At 51.7% G+C, this 14,441-nt stretch overlaps 5 protein-coding genes across 5 annotated transcripts; 2 read left to right on the top strand and 3 right to left on the bottom strand.

The window, feature by feature from the left end:
* Window positions 1–11: 11 nt before the first annotated feature.
* On the top strand, window positions 12–1,649 carry dbp8 (ATP-dependent RNA helicase DBP8; the record flags this gene model as incomplete). Its single annotated transcript, XM_022634021.1, has 2 exons — window positions 12–523; window positions 590–1,649. 2 exons carry the CDS (start codon window positions 12–14, stop codon window positions 1,647–1,649), a joined length of 1,572 nt encoding a protein of 523 aa, XP_022486155.1.
* A 456-nt stretch (window positions 1,650–2,105) lies between these two features.
* PENARI_c016G09071 (uncharacterized protein) lies at window positions 2,106–3,248 on the bottom strand (the record flags this gene model as incomplete). The annotated part of the gene is made up of 3 exons (XM_022634134.1): window positions 2,106–2,630; window positions 2,689–2,865; window positions 2,943–3,248. 3 exons carry the CDS (start codon window positions 3,246–3,248, stop codon window positions 2,106–2,108), a joined length of 1,008 nt encoding a protein of 335 aa, XP_022485974.1.
* Window positions 3,249–4,882: 1,634 nt separating this feature from the next.
* On the top strand, window positions 4,883–7,533 carry PENARI_c016G09482 (putative glutaminase; the record flags this gene model as incomplete). Its single annotated transcript, XM_022634138.1, has 5 exons — window positions 4,883–5,148; window positions 5,200–5,605; window positions 5,660–6,668; window positions 6,722–6,852; window positions 6,907–7,533. The coding sequence occupies 5 exons, from the start codon at window positions 4,883–4,885 to the stop codon at window positions 7,531–7,533; spliced, it is 2,439 nt and encodes an 812-aa protein (XP_022486192.1).
* Window positions 7,534–8,304: 771 nt separating this feature from the next.
* stm1 (uncharacterized protein) lies at window positions 8,305–9,664 on the bottom strand (the record flags this gene model as incomplete). Its single annotated transcript, XM_022634170.1, has 5 exons — window positions 8,305–8,935; window positions 9,022–9,145; window positions 9,201–9,368; window positions 9,497–9,515; window positions 9,644–9,664. The coding sequence occupies 5 exons, from the start codon at window positions 9,662–9,664 to the stop codon at window positions 8,305–8,307; spliced, it is 963 nt and encodes a 320-aa protein (XP_022486104.1).
* Window positions 9,665–12,585: 2,921 nt separating this feature from the next.
* Window positions 12,586–13,837, bottom strand: PENARI_c016G03623 (bZIP transcription factor; the record flags this gene model as incomplete). Its single annotated transcript, XM_022634008.1, has 3 exons — window positions 12,586–12,860; window positions 12,912–13,593; window positions 13,676–13,837. The coding sequence occupies 3 exons, from the start codon at window positions 13,835–13,837 to the stop codon at window positions 12,586–12,588; spliced, it is 1,119 nt and encodes a 372-aa protein (XP_022486172.1).
* Between the last annotated feature and the right edge of the window lie 604 nt (window positions 13,838–14,441).

Below are 14,441 nucleotides of genomic sequence, written 5' to 3'. Positions count from 1 at the left end.
CGCAAACAAAAATGGCGCCCCCGATCGAGGAACAGCTTCAGTCCGAGGACTCATATGCATCCGACAACGTCGATATGGGACAATCCGATGTCGAAGACCGCGCCCCAAAGCGTCGCCGTCTCTCAACGTCCTCAAACGCCTCGAACGACTCGTACGTCGCACCTGCGCCGCTCCCCGCCGTCTCCCGTATTAAGAAGAAGGGGGAGGTCGACCCAAACGCTGAGCCCGAAGAGGAGGAACCAGTGACTATTGCCGATGCGATTGCGCTCGGTCGAGAGAGTGAAGTGTCTACTTTTGCCGCTTTGAATGTGGCACCATGGCTCGTTAGCTCGTTGAAAAATATGGCTATCAAGCGGCCGACTGCTATTCAGAAGGCTTGTATTCCTGAGATTCTGAAGGGGAGGGATTGCATTGGTGGGAGTCGAACTGGTTCCGGAAAGACTATGGCTTTTGCGGTTCCTATTATGCAGCAATGGGCAAAGAATCCGTTTGGAATCTTCGCTTTGGTGCTGACTCCGACTCGGTATGTTTCGCCATCCCGAAAATATACGATCTAGATGTATACAGTTGCTAACATTGGTCTGTTTAGTGAGCTTGCACTCCAGATCTTTGAACAATTCAAGGCTGTATCCGCCCCGCAAAGTATGAAGCCCATCCTCATCACCGGAGGCACAGATATGCGACAGCAGGCCATCGCGCTCGCAAACCGACCGCACGTCGTCATCTCCACCCCCGGCCGACTGGCAGATCACATCAAGACATCCGGCGAAGACACCATCGCCGGACTCCGGCGCGTGAAGATGGTCGTGCTAGACGAAGCAGACCGGCTCCTAGCCAGTGGAAAAGGAAGCCAGCTCCCAGACGTAGAAACCTGCCTAGCAGCACTCCCCCCAACAACGGAGCGCCAAACCCTACTCTTCACTGCAACCATGACCGCCGAAGTGCGCCTACTAAAGGACATGCCTCCAGCAGGCGACAAGCCGCCCATCTTCGCAACCGAAATTGGAACCGAAAACCAAGGCAAAATCCCCCCAACCCTCAAACAATCCTACCTCAAGGTGCCCATGACGCACCGTGAAGCCTTCCTCCACGTCCTCCTCTCCACAGAAGAAAACATCTCCAAACCTGTCATCGTCTTCTGCAATCACACCAACACATGCGATGTCCTAGAACGCACACTCCGCCGCCTCGGTCACCGCGTCACCTCCCTGCACAGCATTCTACCGCAATCAGAGCGAACATCGAACCTAGGCCGGTTCCGCGCTACCGCTGCGCGCGTCCTCGTCGCCACGGACGTTGCGTCGCGTGGTCTCGATATCCCCTCTGTAAGCCTGGTTGTTAACTTCGATGTGCCGCGCAACCCGGATGACTACGTTCACCGTGTTGGTCGTACGGCTCGTGCGGGCCGGAGTGGTGAGGCGGTTACGCTTGTTGGGCAGAGGGATGTTGAGCTTGTGCTTGCTATTGAGACGCGTGTTGGGCGCCAGATGGTCGAGTGGGAGGAGGAGGGTGTCAATATTGAGAGTCGGGTTGTTCGCACTGGGGTTCTTAAGGAGGTTGGGTCTGCTAAACGTGAGGCTGCTGGTGAGATTGAAGAGGGTCGGGATATTTTGGGTCGGAAGCGGAATAAGCTTAAGAAGGTCCGTTGAGGATTTCTTTAAGAGCTTAGGGTCTAATATTGGATATGACTTTTGGCATCAATTGATATGTTTAGCGGTGTTTCTCATCCATCATCTTGCATGACCACGTTCATCTTATCATATTGCCGATCTGATCATCGACATTCCTTGCTGAGACACAACGTGGTATGTCTCATATAGAAATCTAGACTGTTCAAATATGCATAAGGTATCGTTGATTGCAGCGTAGAGACCGATTATTCTAATAATACTGCATGTTCCAAATGGAATAACCCGCTGTCATATCAAGGCCCAGCGTTATATCAGCCAAGTCTTGATATACTGGCTGCATGGACCTGTATATCGTCATTCCACCTTGCTTCCAAAATGATTTTGGCTATTGGTGTACAATGCCAACTCGGTTCGTTCAAAACGGCTCTTTGGGGCGAGCATTGACTTGGAGAATATCAATGCTCTATGATCCAATCATCCAGTCCACGAGTCCGAGCTCTCATTCCTATCCGTCGTACTCATAAGCTTGAGCAACCCATCAACCGCATCACCCCGCTGTGACGGCGTCATAGTATCTTCAATCCCAAGCTCAGCCCTCGGTCCCATACTCGACTCCCGCTCACGCTCGCGACGAATAACCGTAGCAGGAGGACTACTCAACTGCATCGGCGAGCCCAGAGCATTAGGAGGAGTATGTTGGCCTTGAGGCTTTGCACGGTGTTGGGGAACGCTCGAAGACAAAAGTGACGGTCGAGCCGGGAGATCGGGCGTATCATGTGAAGGAGTAGAGCTAAACCCAGAAGAACCAATTCTGGGCGTCTTCATTTGTGATGGTGTGAAGTGTTTGCGGGACGAGAGTGGTGGTGTGGAAAGGACGGAAAGAGAGAGGCGTGGGCATTTCCGACTATGTGCTTCTAGCTCGGAGACGCGCCGGTCGAATTGGTGGTCTGTCACGTTGCGCATTGCGCTTTGTAGTCTGGTTCGGAGGATGCTCGCTTTCTATGTGCCATTGTTAGATCTGTCCATGGGTATTTGTGTGTGGTTTTGCTTTGCATACTTGTTGGATGAACATTTTGCGCGCGTATGGGTCTTCGGGGACGCTACGCGTTTCCTCCTCGGGGGTGTGAAGCATGGCAGGTGTATGGTCTGTTTCCACTTGGCCGTGTGTCTGTTCACGTTCGGGTTGGGAGTTTTGTGGTGTTGGGATGTCCATCGCGTCGGGTGTTTGTTGCAGCTATTTCGGCGCGTTATATGGTTAGCTTGAGGCTGATCATTCCGGAGGTTTCTTTGCATATGCGTTATGGAGCTTACCTGGCTTTGCATATCTTCCTGGGCGGCGGATTGGACGTGCAGCGGAGAGCACTCCCGCGCCTGCACGTGTCCGATGTTCTCTTCTGCCTCGTCCACTTGGTCTCTTGTCCGTTTTTGGCCTGCAAATATGGGAGATGGGAGGAGCTTCCTAGGTGAGAGAATTGTTGACATTCGTTTCACGGGCGTTCCTGTGACCGGGAATGACTGTTTGGCCTGTGGCGCGGGGGGCAGACACGCGTTGGAGTCTTTCTCGCCTAAGATCCGCCGGCCGTCCTTCACAGGACTATATTGCACGGTTGTTTTCATCGTAGAGGTTTCGACTTAGGTTCGAGGTTCGAGGTTTGAGGTGCGAGTCGTGAGGAGAGAAGTGGTTGGGACCAGCGCGGTCCGAAAGTGGCTCTGCGGGGGAGTCTCGTGATATGCAGGCAAGTATACCAGGCAATTGGAATGCAGACCAGATGCGCAGACCAGATATCTAGGCCAGATATCCAAGAGACCAAGGGAAGGTAGAATGGAGGAAAGGAGATGTTCGAAACGTCCGAAATGAAGAAAAACGGGCGCGTCGATCGCGTATAGTCCCCGATACCTTACTAGCTTGTATAGAGCACGGACTTGTACCCACTCGTAGCACGCGTTGGTTTGATATATTTGATGTTTCTGTTACTGTTACTGTTACTGTTGAAGTACCCTATTTAGGCTAGATTATCTCCTTGTTTTCTTATGTTATGTAGTCTGTCAATACTGCCTGGGTGTAAATACTGCTTGGGTGTACGTGATATTGATATTGGCCTGAGAAGAAAGGCCAATTCAGCCCATTGGAGCGCCAATTCCGCTTCCCCCCTTGTTTCTTAGACTCAATGCTCCAGTCCCTTTTAGGGGTTATTTTGACGTGTTTACTGGCATACACAATTAAGCGAATACTCAAGCCCCGCGTCCTGGGGCGCGTCCAGTGTCTCCATCGTGTCTCCATCGTGTCTCCCGGATCCACAGGGGCCAATTCCCCATAAGTGGGCTATTAAATAGAAAATAGAAATCATGGATCTCATCTTATTGCGGTTTGTGGGCGTATTGTCTACATTAGAAGGCATAAATTATGGTGTACCATGGACAGCTATTGAACAAATTCGAGGACCTGGGGCAGACCGGGATTATATATATCACGAATGTTGCTGTTTTATGACAATAACAGCGGAAACACAATATTTTTCATAATGACTTACAGTTCGATTTATTCTTAGTTGTTTATTTAGCCTTTTCCTATACTTATTCAATCCGGAACCTTGAAGCGAATCCTTCTGGAGTATTATCACCATAGTACAACCGGAACAAAGCTTCGAGCTGAACTTGGAGAAACTGTGAGCAAAGACAAACCTTGCCCCGCAGGGAAGAGAAAATATGAGAGACTTCGTGCTGTGCCTGAACTGATCCCGCTATCTAGAATATGTGTGTCCTAGTCGATTGTGCTGTCTCGTTTATAGATACAGCTCTGATATCCACATTTCTCCCACAAAGACCATTTTATCAATACATTTATTACCTTGTCAATATGCTCTACTATCAAACTGCAATGATTCTATAGCTAGTTCATCGACTCTCGGTTGATCTATGCAGAATATTGGAGAAGCCGTGATTAGAGCTATCTCTCCGCATGACATCATCCAATAGGAAATGCGACTTTCTAGACTGAAGAGTTAAGAAACTGGGAGGAATAAGAAAGAAAATACAATCAATTTGAAGTACAGAGCCAGTTCTCATACATCCGAGAGCCCAAGGCCAAGCACAACGCCGTGAACCAGATGATCCTTCCCCGCATTTCTTCCCTTCACCCCTTTGGTTTCGATCTTCGTTTCTACAACTCCTGAACACTCTCTTGATCTTTTATACCCTTAGTTGGTGACACACTGTGAAACTTGTGTCACATTCACTCCCTCAACGCGACCATGCAGCTGTCACTAGCCGTCTTGGTCGCCTGCCAGGCAGCGGTTATCGCTGCTTCCTCACTGACTCCGCCTGTCCTTCCACTCATTGTGCGAAATCCCTATCTCAGCACTTGGTTTGGCGATGCCAGAGAGGCTCCCTGGAAAAAATGGCCCATGTTTTATACCGGAGAGGAGGTTGGGCTTTCCTTACTGGCCCAAGTCCCCAGCCAGGGTGCGGTCTATCCTTTGCTAGGCAAGCCGCATGAATCCTTGTCTTCGAAGGAAAGGTATGAGCTCTGGATGAGATTCATTTTGCACAAATATCTAACACATCATAGCTACAAGATCAAGTACCCTGAGTACCTCGGCCACAATTACGATGCGTCCACAACCAACTTGACATACCACATTGATACTGGCTCCGCGGACCCTCTGAATATCACCGTGTCATTCCTTTCCCCAATCACTCCATCCTCGACTCTGCGACAGTCGATCCCGGCCTCATACGTCACAATTGACGTCCAGGGCGATGTTAAAGTAAATATCTACATGGATGTCGATGGCCGCTGGGTCAGCGGGGATACCCATAGCAAGATCAAATGGGGTTGGGACAAGCTCAAGGCTCAGCACGAAAACTCTGACTCTGATCTTCAGAGATGGCAAATACAACGAGAGACCGAGCTTCTGCTGACGGAGACCCGCGACCGTGCCGAATGGGGCACACTTCATTTCACTGGACCTGCCGTAAGTCTTTTCATCAAAAGTATATGTGAAACTGTGTGCTGACTTCGAGCCCAGGATGTGAACTATCAGTCTGGTGATGCAGTCAATGTTCGCCGTGCCTTCGCTAGCAGCGGCTCTCTCCATAACGCCAACGATGAATCGTTCAGAGCTATTCAGGACCGGACACCGGTGTTTGCGTTCTCGAAGTCATTCAACCCAGGTCAGCAGTCAAAGAGCTACGCTGATAGTGTCACTTTCACTGTTGCTCTTGTTCAAGATCCCGTCGTGCAGTATGCGGCAGCTCGTGGACTCACCCTGATGCGGCCTTTGTGGGAATCGTGGTTCCCTACCACGGAGCAGCTTTTGAGTTTCCACTACAGGGACTACGCTGAAGCCAGTTATCTGGCCTCCAACTACTCCCAGCAAGTAGCGGAGGATGCCTACCTGTCGGGTGCTGATGACTATGTCGACATCGTTGCGCTATCCGCGCGACAAGTCATGGGTGCAACCACCTTCTCAGGAACCCCAGATTCCCCTATTCTATTCCTGAAGGAGATCTCTTCGAATGGCAACTTCCAGACCATCGATGTCATCTTCCCGGCGTTCCCCTTCTTCTTGTACACCAACCCCAGATGGTTGGCCTACCTCCTGGAGCCGCTGATCGAGCACATGCTGAGCGGGCAGTACCCTAACAAGTATGCGATGCACGACTTGGGCACACACTTCCCTAATGCCACCGGCCATCCTGACGGAAATGATGAGTACATGCCGGTGGAGGAGTGTGGTAACATCCTCATCATGGGCTTGGGAATCGTGAATTCGCTTCTGTATGAAGAATCTGCTGCGGCCTCCTCCATTTGGTCAACGCAGGGCTCAGCCTCGCCGAGCATCGAAAGCGAGTCTTCCGGAATTTTCCCTCTTGGTGACTTGCAGACGCTTTCTGGCATTGCCCACCAAGATGGTAAGTGGGGTGGTGGTCGTGACGGCCGGCGACAGGCAGCGAAGTGGGTGAAGCGAAGCTACCGTCTCTGGAAGCAGTGGACTGGCTATCTAGTGGAGTTCTCTCTCGAGCCCGCCAACCAACGTGAGTTATTTATTTATAAAATTTGCTTTTGGTTTATTGTCTGACTTGTACAGTTTCCACCGATGACTTTGCTGGCTGGTTAGCCCTACAGACCAACCTAGCTTTGAAGGGTATTGTCGGTATCAATGCCATGAGCAAGATCGCCGAGGTGGCTGGCCACGAGTCCGACGCCTCATACTTCAAGGTATGAAATATAACAAGATGCATCTCTTCAGACTTCCGTCTGACTATTATACAGGAAATCGCCGACGACTATATCGCCAAATGGGAACAATTCGGCATGTCCCGAGATGGCACCCACGCAAAGCTCGCCTATGACTGGTACGGCTCATGGACGACCATCTACAACCTCTACGCCGACGCCCAGCTCTGCTTCCATCTCGATGGAACCAAATCAGACAAGCCAGGTTTCGTCCCACGCCACATCTACCAGAAGCAGTCCATCTGGTACCACTACGTGCGTCAGAAGTACGGTCTCCCCCTTGACAGCCGTCACCTGTACACCAAGACAGACTGGGAGTTCTTCTCTATGGCCGTCGCCTCCAAGCCAGTACGTTCCGAGATCCTCGAGTCCGTCGCTCGCTGGGTCAACGAGACAGCCACCGATCGTCCCCTTACAGACCTACACAACACAGAAGGTGATGGCGGCTTCCCTGGTCCTAACTTCTTTGCTCGACCGGTTATCGGTGGCCACTTTGCTTTCCTCGCTTTGAAACGTGCTTGCGGTGGTCGGGCGATGCCTGGCCTGTCTTTCCTCGACGATGTCGACGAAGAAACCATGGCAACCTGGAGTGAAAATGCTCAGTCTGCGGCGGCAGAGTTTACCGAGCCCTGGATCCATCGTCATCGCGAGGGTGAGCTGTAGGTTACTATTTGATAGAACTGGCTGTTGCAGTGGGGATAGCAGGTGGAGAATCGCCGTTGACGACGTGTGTCTGTCGTCCTGTCTTTCTTACATTCATACCCTGGCCTGACTTTTGCAGTTTTGGCTTTATCATTAGTACATAGGCCTAGCTTCCTAGAGTATATCCTAAGCACCTCTGGTAGGATCGACGTTGAATATATTACAGTTCTGATCCGTTCGTGTTCTAGTTAGTGTTCTAACTTTGCTTTATACTCCGTACCATGACGGCTATTTCGGAACTACAGTAAGACTACAGTAGACATAGACTAGTGAAACACTAAAGTAATTAAAGTATAAAGAAACAAACACGTCCCATGGTTCAATTGAAGATTTCTTTGTGTTCCTATTTTTTGTTTGACTTCTGGATCGAATCAAATTACATTGGGCCCGTCGAATTCAGTCATCCAATTCGCGCTTGCACACAAGGCAAATGTAAAGCACACACATAAAAACCCGCTCTGATATACCTCTTTTCCATGGAAGGGAAGAAAAGAAAACATAGTAAAATCCGAGTTGGCTCTTGAATGCATCCAGCAGAACACGGTAAAATCCACAAGCCACCACGAACCTCCCCCCTCAACTCACACATGGGAAAGAAGAAAAAAACATGATTCTCTTCCCTAGGACACACAAAAGAAGCACACTCAACAGACGGAGAGAGGGACAGGAAATCCGGGTGTCAGAAACGAATTCTTATACCGGTCGTGGAGCATATCCCGAGATTCAGGCAGCTTAGTTGCCGCCGAGGCTGGGGAAGTTCTTCTCGTCGACGGTAGGGCCGGCGGGGCCGCGGGCAGCGCCGCGGGGAGCACCACCACGGGCAGCGGGGGCACCGCCACGGGGAGCACCACGGGGAGGACGGTCACCACGGGGGGCGCGGTCGCCGCCACGGGCACCACGCTCACCACCACGGGCAGGGCGGTCACCACGGTCACCACGGCCGCCACGGCCACCGCGGGGGGCAGGGCCGCTGCGGGGAGGCTCGACGTAGCGCAGGTCAACGTCAAGGAAGTTCTTCTCCTTGCGCTGCTTCTCGCGCTTGGTCTTCTCGCCGGAGCCGGCGATGTAGGACTCCTCGTCGTCCTTGGCGAGCTCCTTGGCCTCGGCCCACTTCTTATCGAGCTTGCTGCCCTCGTTGGCGGCGCGGACGGGCTTGGCGGCGAGGGTCTCCTTCTGGGCCTTCTCGGCCAGGTACTCGGCGAAGGACTTGGAGTTATCGGGCTCCTCCTTGGCTTCCTCGTCAGCGGGAGTCTGGGGCTCGGCCTCCTCGTTCTTAGCGATCTTCTCGCCCTGGCGCTCGTCGTCCCAGGTCTTCTCGCCGCTCTCGGCACCCCAGCCCTGCTGGACCTGCTTGCGGGTGTCACTGCATGGCGTTAGTCCCAGATGCGATATTATGTCGCAAAAACATATGTATGTCTTCGCTTTGGATTGCTTCGCGGGATCGCTTACGTCTGGCCAGTGCGGGACTGGCGGTCACCGCGGCCACCACCGCCACGGCGGCGAGAGGGCTGAGCAGCCTCGTCAGTGGGCTTCTCGCGGTTGTTGTTGCGGCCGGCGTTGCGGTCACGGAAAGCTACCCTCATGTTAGTCCCATCGTTCCTTCTCAGATCACTCGGTTGACCACATACCGGCCTCGTTGCCAGCGGTCACACGGCCACCGCGGCGAGCGTTGGCCTCATTGTGACGAGCGGCGGGCTCCTTGGGGGTATCACGCTTGCCGGAGCGGTCAGCGGTGCGGTCGACAGCCCTCGTGGGGGGAGGAGCGGGTCTGCTAGGGTCGAGCTCTGGGTCGTTACCTGGGAGGAAAAGACAAGGTCAGCTATCAATGCGTTGAAAAACGAAGACTGATCGGGTTGGAATTGCGATTGAGAGGACGAATTGTAGTCGGAAAAGATAGCCGGTGCTCAAGGGAGGGGAAATTTACCCAGAAGCTCATAGAGGTTCTATTTGCGAAAGTTTCGAGTTAGTTACTGGTCAAAAATCCCTGGAAATCCCGAATTTCCTCCAAATCTCGAGTTGACCGGTATTACGTCGCCGGCGGGCGCGCGAGAGAGCTTTCAATTCAGCGTACCTTGGACCGTACGTCGGCCATGACGCCTGTTGTTGCGGAGGCCTTCCGGGGGGAGGCGCTTCGACTATCGTAGACCGTTGTCTAGAGGAGGTAACGGGGCACAAGGCAGAACCCAAGGAGATCCGGCCTTCAAGATTGATGATGATGAAGCAGAATAGAGGGAGGTCCACGGTTTGTGGTTGCTGGGTGCAGAGTGACTAATCAGGAAAGGCGGCTTCTGCTCCTAAGCGAATGTGCCCGCACCCGTTGATTGGCTGCCCGCATGCTAGGGCTTAGGGTACCTTACATAATGATTGCGTCAAGACATACTACGGGGGAGCTTCGTTTGTTCAGACAGTAGAGATATACCCAGGCGCATGGTTATTTGAGCTGGTTAGAATGACCTTCCTGTGGTGAATCTGTCATGCTGTGGAGTCCGTCGATCTGGTCGATGTGGACTACGCATATAGGAGCTATGTAATCGGGCTTATCCATGGTCATAATAGAGATGCATAAGCTTATATTCAATGTGAGTAGAGAGTCTGCATATCAGCTAGAAGCTGTCGATTATCTCCATTGTCATTCAACCTTGTCAATCCTTGCCATTCCATCATTGCTGTGAGGACCAGGCCGCAGTTCCATCGGTTTCATGGTCAATTACTCCTGGGAGTACACATCGGCCTTAATGTCCGCTAGCAAGGCTTGGCCGGAAATCTCCTACCTAAGCCCCTAGCGAGACTTCTCGCTAGAAACAGGGTTGTTAATGACTATGATGTTAGGCAACTAGTTGTCAATCTTTAAGGCCTCTAAAATAGGTAGAGACTCAATAGGAAGACTAACTTGGGCACCAATCACCTCCACAATCTCCTTTATAACAATGTCCTCCTTGGCAACAGCGTAGTGATAGGAAATGGTAGCATCCTTCTCTAAAGCGAGACGATAGAGAACGCAGTATCTCCCTTATTTACAACCCTAGAGCAATGCCAATTGTACGAGAACGGTTAGTCCAACAACCCAAGCCAATGATATCGCCCCTCGGAGCTCGGAGTTAAGCGACAGCAATGACAAGCGTAGATATAGAAGCAGTATGATTCCCTCCCTGCTGTTTCTTAGCCAAATGATAAATTTCTAAGATGGCCTTAGACAAACAAGCTCCAGTCAGCCAAGAGCCGCGCAAGCGTCGAGCTCACACCAAATCCAAACAAGGCTGTCGGAACTGCAAAATCCGCCGTGTGAAAGTAAGCCTACAACATCTATCCATGTACAGTATCATCATCAAACCCAAACGTTAATCAACCCCTAGTGTGACGAAACCCGCCCCCAATGCCAAAAATGCATGCAATACGGCGTCAGCTGCAACTATACAGCCCAAGCTCAAGGCCAAACCCCAGACCTACTAGCCTGGCAAACCAGGGAACCAAACAAACCCGAAAAAAACAGAGCAAGGCAGATAGTATTCAACGCAAAGCCAATCCCCAATATGCTCCTATCTACAATTACAGTGGGAAATGGCCCGGATTCATTCATACTTGATATCGAGAGCCAGGCTCGACTATATCGCTTCCAGACGCGGACTCTGCCTACTATTGGTACACCGAAGATGTCAGCATTATACCAGAGGGTTATTATAGGATTGGCATTACCAGTAAGCCTAAATTGAGATCATAACAGTCTAACATAGAACGCACCAGACTAACAGTATCCCCTGCTAGCACCCATTCCTAATGCACACAATCTTAGGCATAACAGCAACCCACGACCGCCTCTCACTAACACTACCATCAAAACTACCATCAACATCAACATCACCACCACCAATAACCCCCCAAGAATCCCACCACCGCCAACAAGCAGCCAAAAACCTAATAGAAAAGCTCTCCACGGCAATAAACCCCCAAGACCGCGACGCCGTCTGGGCCGCAGCAGCTTTTCTGGGAGTAACAAGCCTAACCTCAATCGAATCAACAACACCACAAGAAACATGGCCATTGAAAAACCTGGGTAAACCGCCGGACCCGTCAGATCTCCAATGGATGAACCTAACAAAAGGAAAAGAAGCAATCTGGAACGTGACGAATCCCCTCCGCCCAGATAGTGTCTTCCACATCCTCAAAGATGAATATCGGGATTTGACAGTTGATCCGGGGATATGTGCTATATCAGAATTGAAGGTTGAATTTGTGGATGTATTCAACCTCGCAGATCACGATAAACCTCACGATCCCAGTATCGATATCAATTCCACCGGAGAGAATGGAAATGGAACCCGCAATCCTAACCCCTATCTAAAAGCAATATCAATCCTAACCCACCTCCGCGGCCCAGAATGCAGAAATGGTTCTATACCGCGGGACCTGGCGTTTATTAGTTTTATGGAGGGGTCATTTAGGCGGTTGTTGCAGGTGAAAGACTTGCGCGCTTTGCTTATTCTTGCGTACTGGTATGCGCCGCTTTGTAGGGGTGCGTGGTTTATTGCTAGGCGGGCTTGGTTGGAGTGTCGGGCTATTTGTTTGTACTTGGAGATTGTTTGTGCGGATGGGGATGAGGGGGTTTTGGGGTTAATGGGGTGGCCGAGGGAGATGTGTGGGTTGGATTAGGGTTGAGGATTGAGGATTGGGAGCTTTCGTTTCTTTGGATAAGAATGGAAGGGATGATGTTGGTGATAGTATTGGTGATGATGTGAATATCGACTCATATATTCATATACAACACATGTAAAAGATAATAACCGATCAAGTTACCTCCCAGAAAACCAGAAGAAAGGAACATTGGTATCAAACCCCTCGCAACAACGCCGGGCAATGCTCAAATCAAACTTTTAGATAGAGATAACCATTTACCATTCCACATGGAGAACAGCAACAGCAAAGAAAAAAAATGTATCTCGAGGGAAATATAGAACAAGAGAAAAAAAGAGGAGAATAATAAACAATAAAAGAGACAATTTTTCTTAAATCGGCCATTCATTGCCGCGAGTTATTCTGCTCGTAGTTGAATGGCGTGGGGAAGTGCATGCTAGCACTCAACCCGAACGGATCTGTATCCAGCATCGGCTCATACTGTCCGAGTAGGTGATTTGCATTATTGAAATCGCCGGGTGTGCTCTCGCCTCCTGACTGGTTGAAGCCAGACATGTGCGAGCCCGAGGCGACGGACTGTGGCGTGAAGCCTGGCACGAAGGATGATGAGCCATCGTGCTCGTCGTCGACGAGGTCGGCTTGGGCGTCATATTCTTGTTCTGCTTGGGAGGTCAGTTTAGGACTCCGGAATGGACGATTGGCATGCTTACCGAGCTGGTCGTAATGTTTCTGGAAAGGAGAGGGATAGTATGCTGCAGCAACGCGTCCCCCGCGCGGGCCCATACGCGATGACTTGGCGTCTGAGGGTTCCGTCTGCGGCATGCTAATCGCCGGCGGCGAGGTCTGGTTGTAACTCCGTGGTTGGGGGAGGAGCTGGGGACGACCCTGACCTCCTTGTTCGACGGGGGACATGGCGCCCTGGAAGCCGAAGCCTGGCGATTTGGCGTGGGATGGGGAGGAGACGTGGGAGGTGGGTGTGGCCTGGAACTGGGGGGATGGGACGCCGTAGGCACCTTCGCGCTGGGAGATGCCGAAGGCTTCGGGCTTGGAGGCGATGCCCGCTGGGTGTCGGGTTGAGCGCGCACCTGGTGCGCTCTTCTGTGGCATTGGGTTTGTTTTGGGGGTAGCGCCCGGCGCTCCGGTCTTGAGGCGTAGCTCGGCTTGGACGTCGATGCCCTTTTCCAGGAGGATGCGCTCCAGCAGGGAGTTTTTGTAGCGCAGCATTAGGCATTCGTCGGCGGCGCTGCGGTGACTTTGCTGGAGGCTTTGAAGCGATTCTTCATTGCGCTTGATGGTTGTCTCTAGTTGGCGGATGTACTCTGTCCTGCGCTCGCGGAAGGCGGCTTGGGCCTGGCGGTTGCGCTGTTTGCGCTCTTCCGAGGTGGCATAGATCTAGGGAGGTCAGTCAATGGATGCCATCATGGAAAGATGATCGAGGAATGCGGGGCCCCAGGTTTGCAAAGATGTTACGTACAGGTTTCCTGCCTCCCTTCCTCTTCTGTGTTTGCGCCGCATCTTGAGTCAAGACTTCGGCTTCGGGGTCTGGCGTTGACACGCTTGAACTGATTGACCCATCTGGACCGGGTTCATGCTTGGGCATGGGGTCCATCACCATGTCATTCTCGACAGAGACCATTCTACCCTGTGCCTGCGGCCCGCAGACACAGCTTCCCCGCGGAAAAGGAAATAAAAAAAGGCGACAAACGCGCGTCTAGGCGGTTAGAATGACATAAAAGAAACCACAATTCAAAGGCAGACAGAGAGATAGGAAGAAGAGAAAGCCGTGAGGTAAAACGATTGACTAAGTTGAATAACAGAAAAGTCTGAAGGGGAGGGGCTCTCGCCTATACGGATTTTTCCTTTCTTTTTCTTTTTTTCTCTTCTCTTTAGCCTCTTTGGGGTCATTTCTCCACTTCGACCAAGGCGCAAATTTGCCCGCGGAGTTCCAAGTGTCAGGCCATTAGGAGGCCGAATAGCCGATACCGGGCCCCCCAAATAGTCATCTCCCTAGGTATGCTCTATGCTACTTAGGCTCACCGTACCTACTCCAACTTAACCACATGACCTTCTAGAATCACGCGCCCACCTACGTGGCCAATGGCTCTGGGATGTCCCCTTCCCCGGACTTTCCAAGATTCCGCACCTACAGGTGGTACATGTACGTGCAGAATTTTCAGCCGGCAACTCAACTTTGGTGCGGGGATATTTGCCAAGAGGGATCGGGCGCATTGCAGATGTTC

The sequence above is a fragment of the Penicillium arizonense genome (genome assembly GCF_001773325.1).
Source record: "Penicillium arizonense strain CBS 141311 chromosome Unknown PENARI_contig016, whole genome shotgun sequence".
NCBI lineage: Eukaryota > Fungi > Ascomycota > Eurotiomycetes > Eurotiales > Aspergillaceae > Penicillium > Penicillium arizonense.
The sequence above is the reverse complement of the archived record's forward strand: the minus strand, read 5'-3'. Positions and strand labels throughout refer to the sequence as shown.